The sequence below is a fragment of the Medicago truncatula genome, chromosome 8 (genome assembly GCF_003473485.1).
Source record: "Medicago truncatula cultivar Jemalong A17 chromosome 8, MtrunA17r5.0-ANR, whole genome shotgun sequence".
Taxonomy (NCBI): domain Eukaryota; kingdom Viridiplantae; phylum Streptophyta; class Magnoliopsida; order Fabales; family Fabaceae; genus Medicago; species Medicago truncatula.
In genome coordinates, this window is record NC_053049.1 from 29,548,476 (window position 1) to 29,561,975 (window position 13,500).

At 33.1% G+C, this 13,500-nt stretch overlaps 1 protein-coding gene and 2 long non-coding RNA genes across 3 annotated transcripts; 1 reads left to right on the plus strand and 2 right to left on the minus strand.

Annotated features, from left to right (window-relative positions):
* Positions 1 to 933: 933 nt before the first annotated feature.
* Positions 934 to 2,469, minus strand: LOC25501333 (polygalacturonase 1 beta-like protein 1). Its single transcript, XM_013590524.3, has 2 exons — positions 2,365 to 2,469; positions 934 to 2,210 (listed from the first exon to the last, which is right to left on the minus strand). The coding sequence occupies exons 1-2, from the start codon at positions 2,434 to 2,436 to the stop codon at positions 1,092 to 1,094; spliced, it is 1,191 nt and encodes a 396-aa protein (XP_013445978.2). The 5' UTR covers positions 2,437 to 2,469; the 3' UTR covers positions 934 to 1,091.
* Positions 2,470 to 6,127: 3,658 nt separating this feature from the next.
* LOC112417212 (uncharacterized) lies at positions 6,128 to 6,556 on the plus strand. The gene is made up of 3 exons (XR_003007761.2): positions 6,128 to 6,219; positions 6,324 to 6,392; positions 6,481 to 6,556. It is a non-coding gene; the product is annotated as an uncharacterized lncRNA (long non-coding RNA).
* Positions 6,557 to 9,186: 2,630 nt separating this feature from the next.
* Positions 9,187 to 12,723, minus strand: LOC120577370 (uncharacterized). The gene is made up of 3 exons (XR_005643443.1): positions 12,395 to 12,723; positions 10,073 to 10,248; positions 9,187 to 9,461 (listed from the first exon to the last, which is right to left on the minus strand). It is a non-coding gene; the product is annotated as an uncharacterized lncRNA (long non-coding RNA).
* Between the last annotated feature and the right edge of the window lie 777 nt (positions 12,724 to 13,500).

A 13,500-nucleotide genomic window follows, 5' to 3' on the forward strand; every position in this document is an offset into this window, starting at 1 on the left:
GTTACTCACATATTTAGAGAAGGGAACCAAGTTGTTGATTCCCTTGCAAACTTTGGATTATCTCTAATCTCTTTTGAATATTGGTCTAGTATTCCTTTGTTTGCTAGGGAATCATATGTCAAAAACAAAACTAGTGTTCCAAATTTTAGGTTTTTTTCTCTTTGAGAAAGTTTTGGTTTAGTCCCCTTCCTCCTTTATGTATCCTTATCTCTTTTTATCTATATATTTTGGGGGTTCACTGCACCTTAGCAGCTTCCTTTTTTGCTTAAAAAAATGTTTTTTTTTTTTCGTCATAAATTAAATTAGATATTCACTCTTTATTTTAAGTGATGTTAAAATATGATTACATATCGGTAAAAAAGTTAACAAAAAAGTTCAACTAAAATAGGTAGTTGGTTTTTCAAATTACCTATAATTATGGTGTAGATTTGAATTTAAATTTAAAATTAAAAAGAAGTTGAGTTGATAAGGATAAAATAAGAATAACGAAAAAGTCATCTCAAAATATCTTATTCTCTTTATTATATTTTCTTTGGATTCATGAAAAAACTGTACTATTACACATCCATATAATAAGATAAGGTCATAATTAGCAAACAATTTATTTAAAGTTAAATTACACCTAAGGTCCTTTAAGTTTGATGTTTGTAATAGATTGGTCCCTTAAGTTATTTTAGTCACATATAAGTCATTTAAGTTTAAGGTTTGTAACACATTGGTCCTTTAAGTTATTTCGGTCACACATAAGTCCTTTAAGTTTGAGATTTGTAATAGATTGGTTCTTTAAGATGATGTGGCAAAAGGACTAAATCGAAAAAGTTTACAAACTTAAATTATGTGTGATCAAAATAACTTAAAGGACCAATCTGTTATAAACCTCAAACTTAAAGGACTTATGTGCGACAAAAATAACTTAAAGAATCAATCTATTACAAACCTCAAACTTAAAGAGCACGCGTGTAATTTACCCTTTATTTAAATAATACACATTTTACGGAAAGCATGCCATTTATTTATTTCTTAATAAAAAAAAATAAAAAAAAACCAGTTGCTTGGATTCAGAACCATATTGCATGGGAGGAGCAGCTTCCTCAATTTGCGGTAGTCCATGTCATATCATTCTCAAATATCCAATGACACACTTCAATCTGACCAGGACCGAACCCAAGAGTCATGAATGCACCATGAGTGGGACTCCAAGCAGTTGTATCCAAGTGACAGATCGCAACACCATGATTTATCTTCACCTTAGACTTAGGGTCCAAAAGATTCGCTTCATAAATTCGAATATTTGGCACCGAATGACAGTAATATAGCAAGTAAGGAAACAAACTTTGATGACAAGACACTGACTCCATAACGTTCCCACCATTTATCTCCTTTACTTGACCTACCATAACATTGTTGTTCGACCCATTTACATTCTCAGTGGACCGAACCGTCACATTGCTACCCAAAATAGAAGTTGCAAAGTCAATCATGTCCTCAAGCGAACCTACACAACGCTTGATCTCACCTTTACTTGGCGCTCTTTCACACTCACTCAATGAGTCCACTATCATCTTTTCCATAAAGGAATTTTCAGACACCTTGAAAACTTGCTTCATATTGTTCAACTTAGAAGATGCAAAGGGCAATTTGATCAAAATGGAACGTGGCAAAAACGACCTAGGTGGTAACTTATCCCTTGTATCTGGCATAGGCATAACAGTCCCTTCCTTCAACATCCTTTCGCGGAAAAACTTACCTGGTTCAACCACCAAACTGGTAACGGAGTTAGTTGAAGAAGATTTAGTGTAGATGCCGAATGAAATACCTCTTTTGGCGTAATCTTTGAAAGGGTTAGTAAAACCGTAATTGTCGAAGCTAAACTTGTTATCTAAATCAACTCCTTTACCATATCCTTTGAAAATGTTGGTTCCTAATCCTCTGAGAACGGGTTTACGACAAAGTTGTGGATTTATGTTCGGGAAGCAGAAGAGATGTGCGGCAGAGCAGAATTCCGGCAACTTTGTGGATAATGTGTTGGCGGCAGCGTGCTTTTCAAAAGCTGCAGCATCGGTGGCGCTAAGTGGTGACGCCTTGGAGAGGATGAAGGATGGTTTTGGCAAGTTGTTTTTGATCACTCTGTCCCAATACCGAATTGCATACGCCTTTGGAGTGAATGAGTTTTTCCTTTTCTCTTCTGCATGATTTACTGCAAAACCTTCCTGCATTGACATAAGGGACTAAAACATCAAGAATTCAAATTTTGAAACATATTAAAATAATTATATATCTAAGATACACCAATTTTAGTGTAAGGTTATGCAGTAGTATTCACGCATATTAGACAAAATGAAAAACTGAATTATATATGCTTACAGTGAGTGTGGAAAGAATGATGATAGTGAAGATAAAGAGGGTGTGAATTATGTGATTAAGCTGGTTATTCATGTTTGGTTATATTTCTTCAATATTTTCTACTTAGATCAGATTGAGAGAAAAATATAGAAGAGTGTTGCGGGTTTCTTTGTTGTTGTATGCAATACTAATTTATAAATAGTATATGTTTTGTATTAAAGTTTTAAATAATGGTCGCGGTCACATTAAAGTTGTCGCGATTTCGGTCGTTACAGATGTTGCGTTATAGATTGCGGTCATCGCGGTGTAATTAATCACAACAATCCACAAATATTATTAAATCATTTATTCTATCATATAATGTATAATAACTTAAATTGAACTATTATTTTATATATTACAACACTATACAACACGAAAATAGATGATGAAAGGAATATGAGATACTATTGACTCATCACAATCTCCTGTGTTTTTCGCTTCCGTAATGGTGTGTCGCATTCACAACGGAGTTTTAAGGTTGTATCGACTTTTTATCACGGTCGTAACAAGCGTTTCAGTGTGATTTTTCATCTCATCCTAAAAACAGGTAAAAACGGTACCGGTGGCTACCTATACCTTTTTGTCACAACCGTTTTTGTGGTAACGGACTTGTATTTAAAACCTTGTTTTGTATTATAGCTCTCTTGACACAGAAAATACTTGAGTGTCATAAAATTTTGGATAGAAAATTTTGACATAGATAAAAATGCATATCATTTAATTATTTAAAAAATGTACATTATTTATTTTTTTGTCTTCCAACCATTTTCAATATTTGTGAGTGTGTCCAAAAGTTTCTTCTATCTGATGACAAATAACTTTGGCATCCGTGTAGAGACAAGAACATGACAAAATTGTTGTCACTACGATGATCAATGCTGAGATTGAAACTTCAATATTCTTTCATGTCATTGATGTACTTTGATGCTCACGTATCTTCATGCAAAATATAATCTTTCTTTTGATTTTAAAAATAATATTATATAATGATTTTTTTTTTCTAATTTGCATGAAGGAATTGCTTTTTTAAATAATCTAAAGGATTAATGAGTAACTAATGGAGACAACAAATATTCAATGAACCATGAGTAAAGTAACAAGCAGTGGTATATGTACAATCATTTGTGACAACTTTTATTTTCTCTCTTTTGATTGATCCAAAATAATATAAAGAGAAAAATAAGAGACATAATGTAAGTATGAAAGAGAAAGTTATCAAAACATTGTAATAAAATGGTTATATAAATATCATTTCTCAATCGTAAGAGATTTCTAAGTTGAGGGAGAAATCAAGTACACCATCATTGTGAAATTAGAATTTTGAAGTTTTACAACGTAGTTAAAATAAACTCATGCATTGCAATTGTGTTCCAAATTAAATATAAATCAAAGATGTGGGTATATATCAAGGTGCTAAACTGTTTAAAAATAATAATCTAGGTGTTAAATTGAATTAAATTGGAAAGGAACACATTAGCATTGACATGTATAAGAAGGAAGGTGATAGAATGTGATTGATTTCACAAAAATAAATAAGATTTTGACCGTACATAGAACATGTTATCATATTTCATCATCATTGTTTAACTTATTTAATTTTATTTTTTTTGAGAGGGGCTCATTCAACTAATATGGTAGTAGTGAAGACATGTTAAGCTGACATATTGGTAAAATAAAAAAAAGCACTTGCTGGCATAGTATAGTTTAAGGGTGTTGTTAACGAGTGCCTCCGATCAGAGGCACTCTTTAAGCATTTTAAAATAAGAAATTATTTCAAAAGAAAGTTAAATGTTTCGATTTCCAATGTATTGATTACACATTTTTTCATAAATAATTACTACTTATAGTCCTTAAAGAGTACTTCGGGAGCACTCGTTAACATTTCCCATAGTTTAATGACTATATAGTGTGACACTATTGAATAGTGGAGGTAGACAAAAACCCGACACCCGCCTCAACATGTCGGATACCCTTTGTAGCGTTTGTCAATTTCCACTCTCTAAATTTGTTGTCTCTCCCAATCTTGCCAAGCTTGACCAACATTTGGCCTCATGCAAAGCATTAATTACAATTGATTAGAAGATCTGGAGATGCATTTTACTTTTATTTGTTGATGTTTTCGAGATCCAGAAAATAAATCTTTTTATTCGATTTGTTTGATTTTGATTTTTTACTAAGAACTTCATTATATTCTCTGAATTAATAAAAAAAAAAGTTTGCGACCAAAAATGGGCAAACCGAGCCAACCAAACTGAACAATTTGCTGAACCGGAAAGCTGTAATCCGTTCAAACCGATTCTTAGGCATGGCAACAATACCCGTCCTCGTGGGTATCCGCCCATACTCATCTCGATTTGACGGGTTTTCCTCGCTTTGGCTGGGTTTGGTTATGGGTTTGGGTTTTTCCCGATTTCAAAGTACAGGTATGGGACGGGTAACGGGGTTATATCTACCCACCCCGAACCCATACACATACTCGTCCCAAATGTAAAAAATTACTTTTTTACCCCCTTTTATATAAATAGAAACACAACGCTAGATCATTTCACTCCAGTCCAAAAGGCAGATGTCATTGTCAGACGACACTTTTCTGGATTCTCTCTCAAGCAGTCAACGCTGCTCACAAAGCTGGTAATTCAATATTGGTTTTCTGGGTTCATTTCATTCACAACGCTGATCACATTTCTGGGTTCATTTCATTCATTCCCTTATTATCTGAATTTATCAATATCGATTTTGTTTTGTATATGAATTGTTTTCAGGTAATTCAAAAAGGGCTCTACCAGACCAAGCACGTCCAACACAAGATCGGTTTGTTTCCCTTTCTCATAAAATATCACCAGTTTTATTTTTTTAATCTGTATTTGAGAATTGTCTTCAATATTATTGCAATCGGTGTTGATTTATAGGCACCTAACTGATATACGATACACATTTGAGAATTGTATATAGGACTAAAACTTTCTCTTTTGATTTTATTACATTTTTTGAATTTGCTTTCAATACACATAATTTTATTGCATATTTGGACTTTTCTTATTGTTATTACTTGAAATGCTAGGTTCTGTCACTCCGTTGAACTGAATGTCATGTTTGGATTAGGCATAGAGAACTGAATTGCATATTTGGATTTTTCTTATTTTTTTATTGCATATTTGGATATTTCTTATTGTTATTACTTCACATGTCATGATAAATTCTTAAATTCATTAAGTATATCATGATGAATATTTTGAGCACCTAGTAGAAGCGGTTTCTTGAACTACACTTTGCCTACCATATTCCCACTAGCTACTCCAATGCCAATGAATATGATGAGCAAGTTGCTAGGTTCTGTCACTCCGTGTAATGTATTGATAGACACAAATTTATCTTGTATGAGGACATGATTTTAGAGAATAAAATTATTTTTTCCCTGTATATTGAGCCTTTTTCTGCATTTGTTTGGCTCAACTTTTTTATTCAATTCAAAATGTCCTGGATTTTTTTTGTAAGCATAAATCAGAGATAAAAAACTCTGATTTTTTTTTGAAATCAACAGGAAATGGACATGGATAATGTTGGTGATTCTCAGGCACTCATCATTTCACAAGAAAGTACACACCAAACTACTACTGGTCTCACCCCCTCATCATCTCAACCACCACCAAATGAAACAATAGAAGCAAGAAATTGCAAAAGATGTATTAGCAATTCCTATTACTTCAGTAGCTTCTGAATCAACATTTAGTACAAGTGAAAATATCTTAAGCCCGCATCGTAGTCGACTTCATTGGACAACCTTGGAGGCTTTGATGTGTGCTAGAAGTTGGCTATGGTGCAAGGAGAACAATGGTATGTTTTTAAACTATTCTTTCAATTTACATATCTTAAGGGATGACAAATCCTTTGTATTTTTTAGATAACTACCATCTGTACTGCATTTGCATTATTTACAGGTGATGTGAATTCTCAATTATGTAATGAGTTTGCAACTTTACTCAATGAAATAGAACCTGATGATGAATGTAAGATCTTTATTCCATTTATTTAATACTACCTTCCAATTTACTAACTTTAATGTTTATAGTTTAACTTGTATTTTTTATTATATAGGTGAAATATTGGCCAGTGGTGTTACTTCCCATTTTGAAGAGTGAAGCTGAAGATGTAGGTAGCATATGGAAAAAGAACAGAAGACAACTTTTAAGTGGCTATTTATTTTAGCAATTTTAAATTTTTGATGAACAATTATGTGGTTTGGATTTGGTTATGTTTGTTATTTTAATAATTTGGATCATATAGGTTAATTTGGAACATTGATATTTTGGTTATGTTATTTGGTTTTTTTTTTATGTTATTTGGTTTAATAATTCCCGATATAAAAATTGCCTTTGATTTTTAAAGGAGCAATCAAATCATTATGTTAAAGAAATGTTAAAGGGAACATAATGATTTACAATATTGCCATTTTGGTTTGAAAAAAAAATCTTTTTTTTTATTAAAAAATGATTCACTCCAGATATGGGCATGGGGATGAGATTCTATTTCTCACCCCCGTTGGATATGGGTAGGGTAACGGGTAAGTATATGAGAATAGAGTATGGGGACGGGGGAGGTAAAACCCGTCCCCACCCCGCCCCATTGCCATGCCTACCGATTCTCCCACAGTCGAAATTGGGCTTGAAAGTAGCATTCGTGGTTTGGGCCGGATTGGGGTTAGCACCCGAACCAACCTAAGTGTCCACACATATAATGAATTGTTCAACCGCAATCCATCTCTGTTGAATCATTGATAATTAAAATAATATATTTAAAATTATACATTAAATAAAAGGATTAATTGGACATTTGGTCCCTTAATTAACTTTTGTATTTTATTTTGGTCGCATAATTTCTAAATTGTTTATTTTGGTCCTTCAAATATGATTATGTTAGTTAATTTGATTCCTCTCTTTTAACTTTAACTCCAAATATTTAAGGTAGACCAATATTGTAGAAGGTCCACCATGGACCTTATTAATTTTGATAATTTTAACTCTTTGATCTTTTTATCAAAATGGTGATTGTTGGATGATGGAGGTACATTGTATCTTAGGTTGTACCATTAATAGCTAATTTTTTCCTCCTGAGCTTGGAAATATCTAACCTTATTAGTTATTACCTTTGGACTTGAGCGCTATTGATTTTACTTTTTGTTCCGCTCATCATGATTCAACTATAGTTCATTACTCATCAGGTCACTCATGAGAGTTTCTAAACTCATCTTGATCAGATCTTTAACTTCCTGAATAGTTGTAACCTCAGGTATCCTCAATGTTTTAGCATGATAAAGGAATAAAGAAAGGGCTAAGAAAGTTCACAGTTTGTCTTGAAGAAGATTGCCATTGGTTGTTCTTTGCTTCTTCTCTAGTATTTACAAGTTGCTTGTATATACCTTGCTTTGACGAGCTTCAAAGGTTGAACATGGATTATTATGGGTTTGGTTAATGTTTTAGTATCTCTGGTTGGGGTAATTAGGTGGTGGATTTTGGTTAGGTGTATGTGTATAAGTGGTGTGGTTTATGTTTGTGTATTTATGGATGGTTTAGAAGTCGTTTTGTGATGTTTATTGATTAGGAGAGGTATGTTTTGGATGGTTTTGTCAAGGATATGATGAATTATTTTTGGTTTTGTGGATATTCTGGAGGTATTAGAACTGTGTTAAACAAAATGGGGCGTCATAAACGTCTTCGGTGTTTTGGGTTGGAATTAGGAATTAATAATATTAAGCTACCGCTAGACTTTTGACCCGTGCGCCGCACGGGTCTGATGTGCTACTTAACATTTGAGTAAATTATTATTTATAAATCAACATATATTAAACAAACTTTCTATCACATAAGTTGTATTCTAATGTGTAAGGGGTTGAGACATTAAATAGTTTAAGAAAGAGATCCGTGATTCAATTCGTAAGTAGTTGAGTAGCGTTTTTTTACAAAAAGTGTACTTAGACCATCCACAATAAAATGAACTTGTTATGTAAGAATTGGTACCTGATAACTACTTTTATTGTGGAGTCAAAGAAGAGAGTACCTATTACGGAGACTTGGTACCAAATAATATGATTGTGTTATCGGATAATTGATGGTTTCTTGATATAGTTTGTAACAATAATATATTAAAATATTTCAACATAACTATAGTTTACATTAAAAGAATAGTTGATAATTTCTAAATTCATATTTGCTAGTGTACAACACGTAAACTGCGGTATAAGTTTCAACAAAAATAATGTTGTAATTCATCTTGAATTAATTGAAAATCATCCATAATTACATCAAACTCAAAATAATCTAAAGATTCATCAACGCCATGTCATTTTTTTTTTCTTCCAAAATTATATTAAGCAGAACTAAGGTGTAAGACACACCTAAGAATGCGAACAGAAAAACAGATTACAAAGGGCCAATGCTCAAAAACACGGCCACGCCAAACAGCACCAAAACACCTACATGGAAGAAGCAAAACCTGCTGCTCAAACAACTGACTAAAGCACAAACACTGACAACACCTGCAATCAACCAAACAGCAGTGGTTTTAGCAGCATAAACAACAGCCGAACCCAACACCAGAAAAATAGTAATAACAACACCAGCAGACACACTACAGCAGCAGCACAGAGACAACGACAACACCAGAAAATTGCTACAGAAGAAACCTTTTTGCCTACTGCTACACTATGGTGGCTATGACTTACACGGTTATAACAAAAAAATCTTTCATTGAAACCAACCTTTATGGAGGAAAAAAATCAGCTATCCTAAGCAATAATCAACATAATCACAAAAATCAGCTTTCATAAGCTATCCTAATATACATTTTTTCATGACTGGTTGTGCTATGTTCTCAATATACATTTTCGAAGTCAAAGACAACTATATTAAAACTCAATTCTAATTACTTGTAACTTGAAATCAGATAAAATTGGGAGGCATTACCTATACAGAGTATACTATAACAAATAGTGATTTTTCTTCCTCATTTTCCCTTGTCCCTAAAAGCCACATCAAAGCTTGATAGCCTTCAGGTCCTTATCGTTCTCATATGCCACACTACTATCTTCATAAAATAGTACAAATAATGAGCAAATAATTTTCTTGTTTGAAATCATTGGAGCACAACATGGAGAAATAAATATTTTGTAAGCTCATTATTTATTAAAAAAATACAAACCAACTGATAAAAAAGTAAATCAGAGAAAGGAGAGAATTAGAAGAGAGACTGGGACGCGTGAAGGACATAAAGGAAGAGAGAATTCATGTGTATCTTATAAGGTTTAATTATGAGATATTAAAGAAGTAAAATTTCTAATTTCGGTAAGCAAGTGACTTAATGCAGAGCAAATTCCTCAGATGCCAAAAATATATCGATGAAGAACAAAGTTGAACCCTCAAATGCTCTCCAAAATTATACATTGAATGTTATCCTAGACGCGAAAATTAGTTTTTACTTGTTTTACAATGAGATGTGTAATGCATAACTTTAAACCTAAACCATGAAAGGCAAATGATGAAACATTTCCAAAACTCAGTGGAGTGTGACAGACAACCAACCATCAGGCAAATATGTGTTGAATGTTCAATGAAGCATTATAACAAACAGGTGGTGAAGGGAACACAATCAATAGTAAGAAAAAAACTAATTCACAAAGACAAAATTGGTTTACCTTGTGTTGATTATGTCTTACCTACTTTGACATGAGCTAGAACAATATCTCCGGCTCCACCCCACCATTGATTTCCAACATCCATATATTGGCATACTAATGCAATCATAAAATATCCTATTGTGACATCTAGAAGCTGACCATTGCAAATCCAATCCAAGTTAACCTTTCATAATCTAAGGGATAATCCAAGTTAAAAGTTGTTCAGGAAGAAATAGGGTAAAAAGAAAGAAAAGAAACCATCAAATTAAATTCAACTTAGTATTTGACACGTCTAACAAACAACAAAGAACAATGAATCTTCAAAATTGTGGCAGATAACTTGTAATCAACTAAGAATATTTTATCACTTCTTTAGATTTTAACCTTGCTAAGAATATAAAAAAATAATACCAACACTTGCTTGAATCTAGGGGTGTGAAAAATGTGGTTAACTGAAACCATATCACTAAGCTGAACCAAACTGAATGATAAAAAAACTGAACCATTTTAATGGTTGAGTGGTTCATGAGTTGAAACACAAATTTAAACCAATTCAATTATAACTCAGCCAGACCAGAATAGAATCATTGATCCAAGGCAAAACATAAAATACATAAGATACATTGCATAGATTTAGTTATAATTTTAGTTTCTAAGATGACTCAATTCCATGGTTTGCAAATAGCACTACACATATAAACAACATTATTAGTAACTTGGCAAACATACGGCACCCTAGTGAAAACAACAAAATTATTTGTTTATCACACTATGGTAGGCAAGACCTACCGTAATTAAAAAAAAAAGGACATTGAATACAAACTGACAAATAGGTGATAACTAATATCCACGATTAGGCAAATATGTGGCTTATGAACAAATATTTAGTTTATGCAAACAACTATCTGTCAGTTTTCATATAGCAACATTTATACAAAACAGCACAATATATATAGTAAACAATTAGTTTCTAAAATAGAACAAACATTTACAATATGCAAACAGCACTATAAATTTAGCAAACAACACTATTCAACAACTATCTGTTTATAATTTTAAAAACAACATTATAGCTGATGAGTCATTTATTATCTATTTTAATATGTTATTTAGTTTTGTTTTAATTAGATTTAAGTTTATTTTATATTTATATTATTTTCTTTTTGAACTATTTTACTTTAATTCCATATTGTTATATTTCAGGAACAGATATTTGATGGATTGAGTCTTGGAGCAAAAGAAAGGGATCTGGAGTTGATTCGGTACGAAAATACGAAGATTTGGAGACAAAATATCTTCCCCAAAGTCAGAAGTTTGGCACGGCCCGTGCTAGGCTTGGCACGGCCGTGCCACACTCCAGAACTACTTTTGCTGCTTTTGCTTAGATTTTAAGCTACTCTGTTTTAGTTTACTTGTGGAACATTCTAGTGATTGCTTAGATTTTAAGTCGAATAAAAACTATAAATAGAGTAGCTAGCCATCACAAATATTCATCTTTTCTTGGAATACAATATGTGACAATTGTCTTTCTAATAAAAGTTCATTTTACTTTCTTGTTATTTACTTTTATGTTTTCTCTCTTCTTCTCCTTGTCTACAATGAACGTCAGTGAGTAGACTTCTCTTGTCTTGGGATTGTTGGATAAGTCTAATGACATAATCCTAATCAAACCAAGCTTTAAACCTTAATCTCATGTAACCCTAATCTCTAATCTAAATTCACCGCTTTAACATGGATTAACCATTATCAAACTGTGGAAACGAAAGTGGAAGGTTTGATAATTGTTCGTCCATCATCTCAAATATCAATTCATAAAACGAAAGTGGAGTTTTGATATTCGAACAAGTGAATTTAGACAAAGATTGTAAAGGCAGCGAAATAGTCTTTACAATCTTTGAGACATATAGTTTCGAACTTCAAGGATTCTAAATTGTGATCAAGTCAGCGAAATAGGCTTGGTTGCAACTTAGGACCAAAATCTAATAGTAATCAAGTCAGCGAAATAGGCTTGTTTGCTAGAGGAACAAAAGAGAAACTGTCTTTAGAAGTTAGGTCTAACATAAGGTCATAAGTTTAATAGTTTGGTTTGTGAAGGACTTGTCATTTAGATGAACCAATAATCCCAAGGCTTTTATCATTTCTTTTCTTTTATTTTCTTTCAATTAAAAATACAACTTTCTGCCTTCTAAACCTTCAGTCTAATCATTATTTAAAGTTAATTGAATTCCTAACTCCCTGTCGGAACGATACTCTATTTTTACTACTTCGGTAAGACCGTGCACTTGCGGTTTTATCCCATCAATAGCTTGTTCTGTACAACGAAAATGAAAGTATACTCACAGTGTCGAAGTCGTACTCGACGATATATGTTCTGTACTTTACTTGTAGCTTGTTGATTGCCTTGTCATATTCTGAAAGTGGGTTTTTGCCTCGTCACACCTGCTCTTGTTTCACCACCTTGTGAATTTTGTGGAATACTTGACCATACTGGTGTTGAATGCCAACTAGGTAGTGTTGCTAAAAGTCCCGAGCAAAAATTTTATACATTTGGACAACAAACAACACCATCCGTTTATGCAAACAACGAAAGAGTCCCTCAGAAATCCAGCTTGGAAATTTTGCTAGAAAAACATGCTATGGAGCAATCCAAGCAATTTCAAGAACTTAAAAATCAAACTGGATTCCACCCCTTGTGTGATTGAGAGTGAAACCATTGAGAAAGCTATGTGTTATTTGGGAGAGAATCTCAGGTTGATGCCACTATCCCTTTGGGAAAGATTGGGTATTGGGTAGAGAAACCTTCTAATCGTCAAGCTAATGACTCTAAAAGAGCGCTTCGTGGGAAGCAACCCACGAGTTTAATTGCTTTTATTCTGTTTGTTTTGTGTTGTTTTAATTTGTCTTGTAGGTATTTGTCCAAATATGATGCGAAAAAGTGAAGAAAAAAAAAATTGAAGCCATTGACCAGAAATCCACCCAAAAAAAAAAAAATATTCCCTCTTTTTCCAGAGAGTTGGCACGGCCCGTGCCTGTGGTGGCACGGCCGTGCCAACCCATTAGCGGAAAAAAAAAATTATTTTTTTTATTTTTTATTCCCGTATTCAAATCAAATCACCTCTTTCATCCTTCTTTCATAATTCTCTCCAAACTTCACCAACATTCATCCACCCACACCCAAACCAAGCTAAGGTCAATGGCATCAAAAACGAAAGGTGAGAAGATTGAAGCCTCCGGAAGTGGTGCAAGCAAGAAGCAATCAACAACCCGCAATCATGGGATCCAATTCAAGGATTCCGAGCAAAGAAATAGGTATAAATCTCTAATCTCTAGAACTATCTCTCCTTGCAGGTACCTTGATGTTAATGCTATGGATAGACTATGTAACACCCCGTTTTCCCAACATAAAAATTCTTAAAAACATTTATCAGAGTAAGCATCATAAACAA